The 16760-nt window shown below is 33.9% G+C and overlaps 1 protein-coding gene and 1 pseudogene across 2 annotated transcripts; both read right to left on the bottom strand.

The window, feature by feature from the left end:
- Nucleotides 1-1110: 1110 nt before the first annotated feature.
- On the bottom strand, nucleotides 1111-4795 carry LOC145053421 (histidine--tRNA ligase, cytoplasmic-like). The gene is made up of 10 exons (XM_079001469.1): nucleotides 3620-4795; nucleotides 3283-3462; nucleotides 2943-3197; nucleotides 2738-2866; nucleotides 2632-2656; nucleotides 2433-2543; nucleotides 2253-2351; nucleotides 1886-1922; nucleotides 1432-1495; nucleotides 1111-1164 (listed from the first exon to the last, which is right to left on the bottom strand). Exons 1-10 carry the CDS (start codon nucleotides 4793-4795, stop codon nucleotides 1111-1113), a joined length of 2130 nt encoding a protein of 709 aa, XP_078857595.1.
- A 5416-nt stretch (nucleotides 4796-10211) lies between these two features.
- LOC145082271 (putative serine/threonine-protein kinase WNK3) lies at nucleotides 10212-13935 on the bottom strand (annotated as a pseudogene). The gene is made up of 8 exons (XR_013696802.1): nucleotides 13531-13935; nucleotides 13397-13434; nucleotides 12773-13000; nucleotides 12463-12686; nucleotides 12221-12378; nucleotides 11834-12014; nucleotides 11302-11427; nucleotides 10212-11226 (listed from the first exon to the last, which is right to left on the bottom strand). The product of XR_013696802.1 is annotated as a putative serine/threonine-protein kinase WNK3 (transcript).
- Nucleotides 13936-16760: the final 2825 nt, after the last annotated feature.

Consider the following 16760-nt stretch of genomic DNA (forward strand, 5'->3'; position numbering starts at 1 on the left):
TGGGTGAGCTGCAAAACTACTTGGAAGACATGGTAGGCCCTTGTACTGCCAGGTGGCAAGAAATTAAGATTGAACAAGTTCACTCCATATGAGTTTGGATTTGTCACAAACATTGTCTTATGATTATGGTTATGACAAATTCGCATGGATACACTACTAGAAAAACAGCCTTTTACGACGCTCATTGCGCGTCGTAAAAGGCTCAAACGACGCGCAAATGCGCGTCAAGGAAGGCCCTGTCATAAAGAGAGACGACGCGCTTTTGCGCGTCGTCTATAGACGACGCACATTTACGACGCGCGTTTACGACACGCAATGCGTATCAAGGAAGGCCCTGTCATAAAGGAAGACGACACGCATTCGCGTGTCGTAACCTTACGACGTGCGTGTTAATGACACGCAATGCGTATCAAGAAAGCCCCTGTCAAGAAAGGTCATGTCATAAATGAAGATGACACACATTTTTGCGTATCGTAAATTTAAATGTTTAAAAAAATAAATTTATATATTTATTAATTTTTAAATTAAATTTTCATTTAATTTATTATAATAGAAATAAAATACCATATACAAAAAATACAATCCATTGCATAATATAAAATAAAATTTCATACTCAAAAAATAAAATAAATTGCACAAATTATAATGTTATACAAAGAATCATTCAAATGTTAAACAAAAATAATACATTGCTAACATGTGTTATACATTCCTATAAAACTAACAAATAATCATACAACTCTGTTTCTTACTGGAAAGGAATGCTAAACATGATTACAAGTCTCCCTTAATCTTGATTACTCATGTGCTTAAGTAGAATGTTGTTGTTGAAAAGGTTACCTAGCAACAGAGAAAAACACAACACCTCTCCCACAATCACAACATCATTTACAGAAAAAGGGTTGTCAATTACTTTCATCATCACAACCCGTTTTTTATTAAATAAAAAAGGAAAGATTAATTAATCACTTACAAAAAAGTTTTGACACTCAAACAAATCTGCCCGTTGAGATTCAGCCTGCCCGATTTCATTAGAACACAAACACAACCCGGACAAGAATTACTCTCACTGCCCTCAAAAAACCCTGAAGTGAATAAAATGTTCCAAAATTATTCAAAAATATCATATTTTCTCAAAATGAGGTTTTCCACATTAACCAACTCCTAACATTTTCTCAAAAATATTATTTAAACATCATTTACATTTTTTCTTTTTAAAAAAGAAAAAACATAAGGTACCTCAGTTAAACACAAAACTTTAGTTGGAATCTCATTAGGTAATCTAGGTAATCCGAGAAGATTAAACCCTCCAACTTGTAAGGCCATTTTCGACAAATAAAAACATGAAGTTTCAAAGCATTGAAAGTACAAAAATAATAATAATAATAATAATAATAATAATAATAATAATAATAATAAACTCTGTAGTACCTGCATAGCTATATCTTGTTGAGCCTGGGCCATAATGGTCTCCTGTTCAGATTTCATCTGCCCGCTGTAGTAAAATAAAGAGCACCAAAAACATCAGATTTATCATAAACTTGTTCATAATAATAAAGCCCACATGGATTGAGAAAAATTTAAATTAATAATAATAATAATAATAATAATAATAATAATAATAATAATAATAATAATAATAATAATAATAATAATAATAAAGGATATTTTAAATAAAAACCTGATGGTTGCACCTGGCATTGATCTATCAGAACCTTAGTCTCTGGTCTCAGGTTTGCATCAAACCTGAATCCAAAATAAGTGATTGGAAAAGCAAAATCTCAGCTATCGGAAGCTATACACGTAAAAACACAACTGATAAAATATCATCTTGTTTATAAATAGAATGAGCTTGTAAATATTTGTATGTAAAGTTGGTTTATACTTCACTTCTTGTAGATTGGTAACAGGAGGGCATATACCTACAAAATCATTGTTTTAAAGGTCAAAATACCATTAAATGTTTGAAAGACCTCAACATTGAAGAACCTTCTACTTAACTCTCAGTTGGCTCATTCAGCCTTCAAATTGTGCTCCTAATTGTAACAGCACTTGCAGTACTATCATCATTCATACACAAACAAACAAAAAATATATATATCAGTAAATTAAAAACATTAAAATATCATAAGAAAATTTAAAAATTAAATATTATTACTTCAATGTGTATGGACCCCCTGCTTTCACTTTCCCACAGTCCTTGCAACTCTAGATTCCAATCTCCCTCTGTTGGTGACTCCATTGATTCCCACAGCCACTGCCAAGTGTTAGCAGCTTCTCCACGTGTTCGAATACAACACATAGCCGTTTTACATCTTGGATTATTTCCATATCACCCGGTAGCTTGTTTGCTGCCAATGCAATAAGTCAAATTAAAAAAATGACTATTTTACCCTTGTGTCTAAAAATTGTAAATGAGACATTACACATACCTTGTAAAGGCTTCAATGCAGAAGCAATGGTGAAGTATAATTGGTCGATTTTTATTGTCATGTTCTTTAACCCACCAAAATCTAGTCTGGTTAAGAGTGTCAGCTGCAGCTCTGAAAGCAGTACACACCATTTGCTCTAGTAATTGATGTGGTCTTACTGTTTCCAGATTTTGAACACCTCTTATTTTTCTTGACCCACCCATCGATAGATACAAACAGTAATACTGCCATGAGAACAATATATAACTGATTATTATAACTTGATATATCTACAAGATGTATTAATGGAAAGATGTTGACAAAACGGTTATAATTTGGTCAAATGACTGTTTGTCCAATTTGTCAATACTTGAGCAAATAGTTCGCATTTTGTGAGATGGTACACCACATATCTCTAGCATTCCATCCAGTAACTTTCTATGGTTTAACTTTATCTGTGCATGGTGGAATGTCACTTAAGTAGAAGAAAAGATAAGGAAATGAAATTGAAAATGTGACTAAAACACTTACCTCATAATCACCAATGTTTAGCTCATCTAGTAGTTCAACCAAGATCCTAACCACCTCAAAGTCAGTTGCTATTGTTTCATCACCAACAATGTCAAAATCACATTGATAAAATTCACGGTGTCTTGCTTTAGATGGGTTGTCTCTTCTATACACTTTTGCAATTTGGTACCTTCTTAAAGATGTAAGACCATTCATAGCAACATATCTCGCAAATGGAACCGTCAAGTCATACCGGAGGGAACAAATCTCCCCACCCTAAAAAAACAAACAAAAACTTTGCCCAATGGCTATCAAAGGATATATCACTGCTTAAAAAAATAATAAAACAAAAATATATAACCTGGTCAGCTAGATTACAAATCAACTTTGAATCTTCACCGTATTTTCCTGTAAGAGTTTCCCTCAGTTCAAACACAGGAGTATCAAGTGCCATTGCACCGTGCCTCTTAAAGACATTGCCAACGATTGCAAATGCTTTCTCTCGTACAACCATTTGTTCTTTTGCAAAATCACGAGTCCCCTGTAAAGTTTAAAAAGTAAGATAATTATATATATATATATATATATATATATATATATATATATATATATATATATATATATATATATATATATCAATCAAGAAACAAATAAATATTTTATCAAAGATAAAACATAAGCATGCATGGTATTATTACTTTGGCAAGCTTCGGAAGCCTTCTGCTTTCATTGCTTTCATTGCTTTCAACGACTCGTTTTATTTTCGATAGTAGACTTTCAAAGTGGGAAAGGAAACATTGTGCCACTTTCTCCGGGAGAGTTGAGCATGAGTTGTCGTTTACATTGTTAGCCACAGACAAAGACAGTAAATTATCTTTTATAAACTGCATCAAAAGAGTTGTGCCTTTTCCCATAACCTTCTTTTTCTTGTCGGGTTTCTCATCAATACCCTCTTCCCCTTTCATACTCCCCTCCAGTGATATAAACGAAATTGTGGCTTCCCAAGAAAGAATCTTTCTTACAGCCTTGGAAAAAATATAAATTTCATGCAATGATTCGACATACTTGTCTTCCAACTCAAACTTTGCAGCAGCCTTAATGGAGTTATTCAACCTGTCAAGACCAGGGCATCCAACATTGAAACTATCAACCAAAGTAGGATATAAGTTATGGTTTTCGAAGCCCTTTAGACAAATATGTGCTCGGTGCCAACTACTCTTGCCAAGATTCTTAAGGGCACGAGCTAGAGAAGAGAAGAGTCCGGTCAAATCCTCACTGACACTTCCATTTCCATTTGCGAATGGGGTAGAAGAATTCACTGCAATTCGAGTTGAAGAGTGGACTGATTTGTAAAGAGACCTTAAACGACCATGAACTATAGGAATGTTATCAACTTGGTCACACTGTAGATTACCACATAATTTTGAGCCATTAAGTAAAACCTTCATAACACTAGAAACATAAGTCATGTCTTTATCAGAACAACCATCACCAGAATCTGTGAAGCTGAAGGCAGTGGAAGTGTCGGCCTTCAAGACCTTGCAAGACAAGGCAGCAACAGCATCAGCAACTGGTGCTAATGAGGAGGCGGTGTGGTCCAGGAGAGCACCTCGATCTAAAAATTGTAAGAGAGAGAGAGAGAGAGAGAGAGCATTCAAAAGGAATAAACATGGGAGTTTATTAGAGCGAGAGAGATGAGAGATGAGAGAGGAAGAGAGAAATGGAGGGGAAGAGTAGCTGCAACCCGTAAAATTTACCTTCACTGTGTCTTCAGTTGTGTTGTTGAAGTAGGCCCAGTAAATTACGTAGTCAATCCAACTTCCTTCCACACAATCTTCTTTTCTCAATCCCAATTCCGGGAAGTTTTTGGTCATTAGAGCAAACCATCTTCTCCCCAAATCACTCCAAACCCTAACCCTTAATTCACTAATCCAACAGTGCGATTAATTTTGTATTTACGGGAAGATAGAGAGGAAGAAGATGAATACGAAAGTAAATACGCCAGAGCAGTCAACCATGTTATGTAATTGCTGCACCGTTGGGCCCCATCGTGAGTTGCAGCAGGGCGTTGTCAACATGAAGAGTCGCAGACCTCCAATCGCCGGTTCTATGAAAGATTTTGTGAGGGACAAGAAGTGGTGATAGAAACTAGGGTTTTTGTGGGAGACAGAAAAGCAAAATAAGAAGCGAGCCTGATTCTTTGGTCGCCGATTTTATTATATGGAGCACGAAGAAGATAACGGCGGGGGAGAAGAAGATAGATCCGACGAAGGTAAAAAATATGGAGCAAGGAAGAAGGAACGTGAATGGCCAGTGATTGTGTCTAGGGTTAGAGAGAGAGAGAGAGGGGGGGGGGAGGGAGAGAATGGCTCTGTACGAGAGATAAGGCGACCCATAGGATCAGAGTGAGAAGCGGGGTATTCAAAGTTTTAGAATTTTAGATCCCTCTTTAAAAATGTGCGTTTAGTTAAAAAAATATAAATCGACATTTGTAGACGACACACACTTAAAATAAGCGCCCTCCGTGTTTTTAATTTTTTTTTTATTTGACACCAATTGTAGGGCACGCACAAATGCGTGTCCTCTATCCTTCAAATTTTGGAAAACTGACATCGATTTTTACGGCACGCACAAATGCGTATCGTCTATTAGCGCGTGTCATTGATTGCGCGTCGTAAAAGGCTGTTTTTCTAGTAGTGATAGGGACACATACACCATAAAATCTAAGTGACAATGTTTCTCTCCATTTCATGAAAATGATTGTGAGGAAACGCTTTCACTAAGAAGATTTCAAGGAGATAGCAATTGTGATATTTGCATTCTCGAATTCGATTATGATTACAACATCCCTCTTCATAGTTCGAATTGTGAGAAAAGGCAAATAGTTTGAACATTTAAGACTTATTGCTATAAGTTCTAGAATTATTTAGACACACATATGAATTATCTAAGGAAAGGCGTATGAGTTTGAGAAGCTTAGATAAAGTCTTATAGAAGCATCACGTATCAGAAATATGAACTTTGGTAAGAAAGTCAATAAGTATTGATTTCTAGAAGCCCAGGTGATTTCTGAATAAATGTAAAAGCTAGTGGAAGCATAAGTGTTATGTTGGTAAGGATATAATCATCATGTTAGTGGGAGCATGATTATTATGTTAAGTATTGTGAGTTAGCAATATTAATTATAGAAAACAAAAATTTCAATTCGCAAAGTTGCAAAGGTTGAAAAGTTGTTTTGCTATAATTAAGGAGAGGTACTTATACTTCATTTCAAAATCTAAAAGCTTAGATTCAGAATTTTTAATCAAATTTAGTCAAAGGACATATATGAATGGTATGTTGAAAAGATTCAACATAAGGGAATTCTATATATAGCAATATTATAACGAGAGACTAGTAAAGTATCATGTCTTTATGGAAGACATTATGTATCGTATCCCATACGCTTCGGGTATAGGATCGTTTACATATGATGTAATATTTAACCGTTCTGTCTATTCCAAATGCCTAGAGTGTTAAGAGGGAAAAAGGACAAGAATCAGATATGACTAAAGTAAGTCAAACAACTGTCAAGTACAATCTAAGGTTCGCCAAGGATTGGTCACTTGTAGGCAGTTGGAAGTATAGTAATGGATGGACCATATTGACATTATTATGAATAGATAGGATTCTATTTAGAATATGTTGTCATATGGAAAATATGGAAATGTTTCCACAATGGGAGTTGGATATTAAGGATTTATGTAGATTATAAACTTTTATACAAGAAGGATGTTCAAAGGAATGTACTTTGAATATGAGACTTCATAATTATGGAGTTGTTTTGTAACAATCTCCAAAAGAACACTTTGTAATTTCATGGGCAAAGTCTTGGTGACTTTGGTGCTGTGACATTACGAAAGGATCATTGCATAAAATGTTAGAATCTAAAATATTCTAATAATTGCAAGAACTTGGTATTCTTACACTTATAATAAGGATTGGGGATTGTGAAATGAGCATTAATTGGAAATGTGTTCAATTGATCTATTTCACAAAGTAAGGATCATTATAGTATGCATGCTTGGAGCATGGGATAACTATTGTTATGATTCAAGTATTAAGTTGATTATCCAAAACGTTATACAATGAATAATGTGTAATCGATATGGTGATTAAATAATAGGTGTTTTATTTATACTCGAAGTGTTGAGGCCACATTGGATTCGATTATTCTTGTGTTTCACTTTGCATGTTTTGACTTCCTGAATAATAAGATTATTCAAACCATCCACAGTCGATCATACTTTGGAAGTAGGTATTGAGGCAAGACTGTCATGAACTCGACTGTAGATTGTCTGAAGCGTTTTAGACATAGCAAAAGTCAGCTGCAGTGTTCATGAGTGCTCATGAAATAAGATTTGAGTATTGGATTAAACCCACGCTCACGTGAATCACTTCATGGATTTTATCACGGGTGATTGTGAGACGATAATATCTTATATTCTTGAAACGAAGACATGTGAGTTGTAGTTTACAAGTTGGATGCACATTGACATATGTAAATGCACCAGTAACTTCGTGTTATAAAACATATTGTTGTGTGTTATTTGATGAGTAAGTACAAGAGATCATTTGAGTCGAATTTTATCCGTTCCTTTTACCCTAAGAGGGATAAAATCGATATATGTGGACCCCTCGATGATTTAGTGATGCCACCCTAAGTGCTTGGCCAAGCCTGGACTGATTTGATTTGTTCAATTAGTCAGTCGTCATAAATCAGAAATCGGGAAAAAACTATTGGATAGAGATTGATTATAATGAATGTCTTATTTCCATACGATATATTGTAGAATGGAAGAATATTTGATCCCTTATCTAAGGACACGTCACTGACTAGGTCAGAGTTCAACAGCGACTTTTGGTAGCTAAAATTTGATAGTCAATTTTTGAAATTATACTTGCAACTATAGTTATTAGACTTATCCAAGTGGGAGACTGTTGGATTAGGTGTCTAAGCTCATAACTATAATTGGTATGTACTTGAATTGATAGTAACAATGTTCTTTTGGGTTGCCTTCAAACCTGACAATTGAATAGGATAACTGTTGAAGAGAGAAGAATGATTTATTAATTTATTTCTAGGTTAATAAATTAATTTGAAATCAAGATAAATGATTTATAAATGTATTGTGGATATAATATATTAAATAGAAATCATTTAATTAATATTTAATCAGAAATTATTTTGGAATTAATTATGGGATTAAAAGAATTAGTTGAAACTGCAGGGACTAAAGGTGACAATGTTCAAATGTTGAGCATTGAAGCATTCTAGAATCTCCTTTAGAGGTAGGGGACTAAATCTAGAGTGTCCTAGGGTTTCCTTGGGCTCTAAGGGTGCCTTGGAAGGCTTAGGGAGGAAGTTAAGGGATTAGGGTTATCTAAGATACACCTGTCTTATCCTAAACATTCCTTATCACCTAGATAAACCCATATATGGTTGAATTTCATCCCATGCACTCCAAGAAAGGCTTAGATCCGATTTTTCACTTCCCTTCTCTCTCTCTCTCTCTCTCTCTCTCTCCATAGTAATCCTTGGTTGCTAGGTTTGTTTGTGAACCATTATAGGCGCGACACTTGTGGCACTTGCTACCAAAGTTCAAGATATTCAAGGATTTGATTGTAATTACAATATAATAATAAATGTGTGTATCCTAACCCTAATTATATATTAATTTTGAAAATTACATATGCCTCCTAGGGTTTCTAGTTTTTGTGTTCAATGCTTGTATGTCTAATAGTGAAAACATAGATCCTCAAATTAGGGTTGCATGCACACATATGATTGTTTGCTATGTATAAAACCTATCAATGGTTATGTGGTATTTTGGGGAAACTCACTAAACTTTGTGCTTACAGTTTTATATCTAAATGTTTCAATTACTTCTGGTCCAAAGGGAAGGGTCCGGCTTGATCACACAACATCCCCTAGAGTTTTATTCTGCATTATCTATTTTGATTTACTTTAGTGTTTGACATTGGTTGACTTTTGAGCAAATGATTATATGGTTTTTGGTGGTTTAAAAGTGAAATTTTTACTAGTATTTTTGGGACATTAAATCAATCTTTTGCTTTACTCCTATGAAACCGAATTTGGTTCCTTGTACTTGATTATGAGAAGAATCGGAAAGCAACAGGGCAATATCCCTAAGGGGAGGTGTCGTATGTTCCTAATGTGGCTTCAAAGAATACACCATTCATCTGTGGGCGAGGATTCGATTGAAAAGAAACGATGATGGTTATGTGATTGGTAGATGGAAGGGTAAGCCAGTGACATTGAAAAAAGAAGTTGTATTTTCAAACCCTAAGCCGACTTATGGATGATAGTTACTAAGCCCTTGGAATTTCAACCAATACATATTAACCCTTTATGTTTTCCTAATATCTTCCAAGGCTTTGAAAATTCCCTCAACTTTTATTAAGCCCTTTGATTTTCAACAAATATCTATCAAGCCCTTCTATTTGTCAAATATGTACCAAGCCCTTTGAAGTTACACCTCATATTAACTTAGGCCTTGAAATCTACCCAATACTAAGAGAGTGTTTGGGATTTCATCTCAAAACAACTTATTGACTTATTGACTTTTTGAAAAGTTAATAAGTCAAAAAAAAAAGTGTTTAGCAAATAGAAAAAGATTTTTAAAACTTCTCTTTAACCCTTCAAAAAATGAGATTTTAAGCCGTTAGAATTTATAGCTTTTCTAAACTCTATGACTTTTTGAGTTGCAAAAAGAAAAAGATTTTTAAAACAACTTCTCATTACCTTAAAATACTCTTAAGCTTAGACAAACAGTTTTTTTTGAAAACAACTTATTGTTTATTGACTTTCCCCATCTCAAAAACAAATCAAAACATTTTTTTAACTTATTTCCTAACACAATAAGTCAATAAGGGATTTTGTCTAACACAATAAGTCAATAAGGGATTTTGTCTAAAAAATCCTTTTAAAAATCAAAATGAAATCCCAACACCCTCTGAACTCTAAAAAAAACACCAAAATCTACAAGCCCTAGAGTTTCAATAAAGAATAAACCCTTAAAAAGATACCCTAAATATCTACCAAGACCTTCAAGTTTCAACAATTATCTACTACGCCGTAAAAAAATCTTCAAATATCTATAAAACCCTTGAAATCTCACCTAATATCTGCTATGCCCTTGAAATTCCCCCCAATACCCACCAAGCCCTTGAAAATTGAAGCCAATACCTGTTAACCCCTTCAAATTTCCACTAATATCTACCAAGCCATTGAAACTTCAAACCAAATGCAACATGTACTTAAACAACTCAATACAACATTCACCCAATATCCATCTACAAAGTCCTTCAAATTTCACAACTTAACTCAACTACTCAAACATAAATCAAACCTCTTCGTGTTAACAAATAATCATATATACAATTCCCTCCAACACAACAAATCTTTATTCAAAATGTTTCCAACCCTCAAATGTCATGAATTCGCACTATCGTTTCTCAAAATTACAGCAATGCCCCTGCTTGGCCTCGTATACTCTACCCTGGTCTTGAACTTCTGCTTGAACAAACGTCCCGGACTATGCTTTCCATTTCCTCCTTCCTCATCTCCATCTTCCCCTTTTCTGCAAACATTTTGAAATCTTTTAAAATTATATGAATTAAGGCCTATTTTAAAGTTAAAAGGAGACTTACATATCAGAATCTTCTTTTGAGATCTCGACTTTACACATGGTAACAACTTCTTGTCGAGTTTCGGGAGAAAGTTTCATCAAAATTTTTGATACAATTAATCCATGTTTCTTTTTAAGCTCATCCAACTCTTTTTGTTGCTCAACCATTATTTGTTCAATTTTCTCCACAATCATATTCACATCATCATCACCATCATTATTTTCATCATCATCATTTGGAAATGGTTGGGTGTTTTCTTCTTCATCGATATCTGAAGGAACGGGTTTAAGTGGAGAGCAACCAGTTTTGGGTGCATCGCTCCAGTATCTCCTACCAGAAGGCAATCGTTCAAGAGATAAATGTCCAGGAGAAGCACCGGATTTATTGGTGGATGGGGAAGGAGAATCGTATTGAGGATCAAGTTCATTGCCGTCATTGGAATATTCCGTTAGTGCCCAGTCAGGAAAACATGAACGGATTTCTGCTTCAATCATTTCGGCAATTACAGACACGTCTTGATCTGTTAAATCCAACTCTTCCACCATTTCTCTTGCAACTGCAGTTGGTGTGTCAGCTTCGATATCAAACGGGAAGTGGATATTCCGAACATTACCTAATTAAAAAAAAAAAAGTACATAATATAATCATTTGTTAAAATATAAAGGAATCTAAATGTTTTATTAATTACCTGTTACATCTTCTATACGTAGTTTCAAGAATACTGTATTTGGATCTCTGACTTGAGCCATCACTGTGAAATCCCTAGCAGTATCAGGCATAGAGTTTGGAGTTTCAACGTTCTCAGTGTCGCCACCTATACAAAACCATCACAATTACGTGCACAACAAGAGAAAATCAAATTTAGCCTCTTTTTTTTAGTTATTTTACAAAACATTAGCCAAAAAATAACTAAATTCCACAGTGAGGTTATTGCCAAATGCACTACTGCGAAATTAGTTCCTATATTTAAGGGATTTTTTTAATTTACTTATTTCACACCAGATTTTTTTTTGTACAATATCTCAACCTAAGACTTCGTTTTTTGCAATGTATACTAATTTTTTTAGTGGGGACAATACAAATAGTGCATTTCGCAACAAGCCATTGTGAAATTGGTGGATTTTTTAAGGAAAATGTGAAACGTTGATTGATTTTTTGGTAATTGGCTTGTATTTGTCAATTTCTGGCAGAAAAATATAAATTTAAGGCAAAATTGTAACCTGGATCAGGATCAGAGTGTTTTTGTTTATTTATGTTATTATAATCCTCATCAGCATAAAGAAAATTGTCCATTAACAGTTCCTTGGCGCTCAATCTATAAGACACTTTTGCAAGACATTTTTCGATAAATGATTTGATTTCAGGATCCTTCACTGTTGCTAATGAAGCCGGCTTCACACCCTAAAAAAAAAATCTCGAATCATCTTTGTAATTTTCAAAGATAAGAAAGAACATATTTGCAAGTAGAAGGTAAAAATTATTGATTTATGTGTAATCTCTGCAAACATTTTAATGAAACAATGTTTTATACCTCTATTCATTTAAGGGATAATTGCAAGAAATAACTTTTACTTATTTGTATATTATAGATAAAATGAATCACTTACAGATGTGACTTTCTTATATATTTGAGCAGCATTGGTGCATTCAACATATGGATACTCAAATGTCACCAATTCAAGTAAGCACATCCCAAATGCATAAATATCCACAAGTTCATTGTAATCCTCCTCATAAAGCTCTGGTGCCATGAACTCCGGAGTTCCTAAACACAAAACAATATTAGCTCTTCTGTAAACATAATAGGTCAGAAGGAAGCATGAAAATTACAAAAATGCCCTGGCCTCACCAATGACACTGTGAGCAGAACGAGCTTGGCGAAGAATGGCAGCTAATCCAAGGTCACCAATCTTTACCTCTCCTTGATTTCCATTGACAAAAATGTTGTCACACTTGAGGTCTCGATGAATAACTGGAGGATCATGACTATGAAGATAAACTAACCCCTCCAGTATCTGTTTAGACCATTTCTTCAATGCTCTCAAATCTACATGCTTATGTTTATTTCGGTACCTACCAAAAATTTCTAGCATGATCTTATAACTACATGCTTATGAAAACCATAAATAATGGAAGCTCAGAAATGAATCAAAACATACTGTCTTAATGTCCCAGATGTGAAGATCTCAGTGATGAAGTTGACATGGTCGTTCTTTGTATCAACCCAAGAGTTGTAGAATTTGATGATGTTCTTGTGTCGAAGTGTTTTAAGCAAATGAACTTCGGAGTATAGACGCTCCAACTCCTCAGGGTTCCTCAAGAAATCAGAAATCCTTATTTGATTCCAAGCTACTTCGATTCCTTCCAATTCATCAAATGCTCTATATCTAAATATCCCATATGCGATCAAGGATTTTACCATATAATCTATTTTATAGCTAGTAAATACTTTTAAACTTGAAAAATAGATAATTTTTGAGCCATGATATTTGGCTTCTGTCACAAACAAACCACAATTCTTGCAGAAATTCGAAGGTAAACGCAATGATTTTCAACAATGAGCTAATTTAGTGATTTGTTAATGGAACTAAGTTAGCACCAACAATGCTATATTTGTACTGCTTTACAAAGTTCAATCTAGTTCGCAATATTTCTTGTAATTAGGTGTAAAATTCATAGCAATTATGAAGTTGAGATATAAGTGGTTTGAGTTTGACATTGAATATCAAAAGGCAGCCTATAGCTAGCTTTTATTTGGAACGAAAGCGAGTGAAAAAGGATACACCTTTTTGCAAGCCCCCTTTCCTAGCACTTCCTTATACTGCAAATTACATCAATATAGTCATCCGAAATAACAACCAATATATCTAACAAACGTCAATAAAAACGATAAATTCTTTGTATGAAACGTGCTAACCCGTCCATAACGACCGGAGGGATCGATCTCAACGAACTCAGCATCGGAATCGTCCGCTTCGTAGTCTGAAGACGATTCCAATGGCATTTCTGTAAGATTCGTCGAAACCCTAACTGTTACGCACACGAAACCAGATCAATTCCAAAACTTGTGTAATTCCTTGGCTCCTTGTTTGGCGAACAATTCTGATTGGCAAAAGCTGCCTCCGGTGACTTGAAAATGAACCGAAGGTTTTCGATATAGAGATAAATGATGAAATGCATGCGCGAACGTTTCTATAGAAGACGTGAAGAGGTTGAAGACGACGTGAAGGAGGAGGAGGGAGTCGTTAGAGAGAACCAGAACCGGCGGAGGGACTCAACGGAAATAATATTCTTCTTCTTCACCGTATAATAAGAAAAACGACGGTTAAGTGACTTGTTTATTTAAGGAAGTTACTTAATTTTGTCAAAATATATAAGAAAATCATTTTTTTTTTAACTTATAATTATATTATAAGTTGTTATAAAAATATTATATATCTAGGAAAGATGATAACATATCTCATGCACCATCAGAAGGGACATACAAAGTCTATTTTGTTATACAACTTGATGACAATGTCCTTACATAAATAATTCTAACTCTCCTAATAATTTGAAATCGGCATACTATATACTTAATCAAATAGACAGGTAGACGAATCACTTTTGAAAAATAAAAAGAACAAAGAAATAAGAAAAAAAATGTGTACATAAAACACCTTAATTAAACCGGTTGATTGGTTAAATTTACAACAAACTTGTAAGCTTGTGACTTAATTAAGAAAAAAATATATCATCAAAATTGAAATCTTACGTAAACTTAATGTTTTTTATTCGATTTATCTTATAAATAACTAATGGGTGTTATTAAACTACAATATTATTATAACAAAGTAAATTACATGAATTGTTCCTGCGGTTAAGATAATCTTTGCGTCTAGTTTTAGGGGTTTTTTTTTCACTTGGATTTATGTATTTAGCTTATGGTCTTTTTAGTTTTAATCTATTTGTTATACATGTCTCTACAAACAATAAGATTTTTGCTTATTGTTATTTACGAAAGCTATGTCCCAACAATGTAAATATACATTATTAAAAAAAATTGTGTACTTAAATAACGTTATATATACTTACCAGTAAATACTAAATAGTTATCTAGAACATATTTATTGGTTGTTTGTTGTTAACAATGCATTTATATTATACGTGTGTTGATGTCTTACAATTTAATATGTTTGCATCTACCTAATACGAATCATTTGTAAATCATTGTTCCTTAATGATAGATTGCATGCCAAAATAAATTATTTTTTAATTAATTGGTTTCCATATTAAACAATGTAGTTATTAGTAACTTTATAGTTTTTTTTAGTACGGATCATCCTAAGGTTGAAAGATATAGGATTCAAACTCTTTTTAAAATGATTAATTATCAAATAGCTTGGGTTCCGATTAAAATTAATTGTTTTGTTTGGTATGTGATTTCCAATAAAGTTCCGGTGGCTAAAAATCTTAATAATAGAAGTGTTAATTTGAAGTCGGCGACTTGTAATTTAGACACTTGAATGGAGGAGGTTGATCATACTTTTTTCAAGTGCAACTTTTCAACACAGATATGTAGTTGGTTTATCACCTAGAGTGGGTTGTTAGCAGGGGCGGAGCTACTATATAGCCCCGGGTAGTCTGGGCTACCTCTTCAATTTTCCCGTCAAATGTAAATTTCGTGTTTTTTTTTATCGAAAATGCGTCACAAATCCGTCAATAATCCATCACAAAGTTTGTTAATTATAAATTTAGTGTAAATTCATCGGTTTAGTGATGATTTTGTAATGGAAACTTCCTTTGGAAATAATTTTTTTTTTCTAGTAGTGCAACCCCTAAAGAATTTGTACAACCCCTACTTTTTTTTTATGGATTTGTCATTTGTTGTTAGCTTCGATTCCTGGGGATAGATTGGAATTGTTTACGATGTTGGCAACCCTGAGTTCTGATAAGAAGAAAAAATTCAAACTTACCATCGTCTGCTCTCTGGTTTGGTTAATCTAGAAGGCATGAAATTCTTTGATGTTTAACATTAAAAGATATTCTCCCTTAAAGTTAGCAGATGATATCCAATTAGTGTCGTTTAATTGAATTAAACATAGATCTTCTTTTAATTTCATTAGTTGGTTTGAGTGGTGTATTAATACTTGTAATGCACGGAGTATTTAATTTTATATAGCCTCTTGCTAGTTTTTCATACATCTGCCATTAAAAAAAAAACAAACTAAGATTAACGTATCTAAATGACTAAATAGCTCAATAAACTAAATATTTATAATACATAATCATTAGAAAAACAAACTGAGATGTTGATGCATGCCCTTTGGTTCGAATCAATGGATACATTTACTTTCTCAAAGTTTATATTAATTAATGCACTTCACAATCTATTTTTATATTCTTTCATCCACACGCCCTTTTTTCGTGCAAAAGCGATACAAGACTTTTAAGTTTTACATATTTAAATAAAAAGGTAAATTGTATTTTTAAAAGTCAACGATTAAGATTGGTTGTTATTTATAACAAATTCCACCTGTCGTAAACGAACCAACGACCAGTCGATCAATTATTCCGTGCAAAATACGTCTATGTTTACTATTTCTTGGAACCAACAATTGCAAATAGAAAATAATCAATTTTGAATTTCATAACCAAACGACCAAATAAAGTTACAGTGTTGGGTTTCTTAGTAACCAAAGATTGAAAATCTTATACAAAACCGTATAATCCCTTCGCTTTTGGGTCTCAAAGACCAACACATTCCACCCAAATAGAAAAACACACACACACACATACATACACACATCGTCATCCGAGCATTAGTGTTGCAGAGTAGTGATACCCGATAACTCGACGTGTCGACCCAAGAAATTCATTATTCATTCGAACCAACCGAGGGAAATTAGATGTCCCACCAATGGCTAATAAGACTTCGTGAAAGAAGCCACATCGGAATTTAGAAACAAATGACCAGTTGCCTCCATAAACCTATCAAACAAATGGCATCTAATCGAATACATATTAACATCCTGATTAACCAAATTGTTATGAATAGGATCCTCCAACCCAAGATATTAATTTTTACATGGGTCACTCTATTCCACATTGTCTCTTGCCTTTCATGTCCACGATATATGAGAATTAATAGAACTTCTGGTCGAACCA

This window comes from Lactuca serriola, chromosome 1, assembly GCF_051521515.1.
Source record: "Lactuca serriola cultivar US96UC23 chromosome 1, Lser_US96UC23_V15, whole genome shotgun sequence".
Classification (NCBI taxonomy): domain Eukaryota; kingdom Viridiplantae; phylum Streptophyta; class Magnoliopsida; order Asterales; family Asteraceae; genus Lactuca; species Lactuca serriola.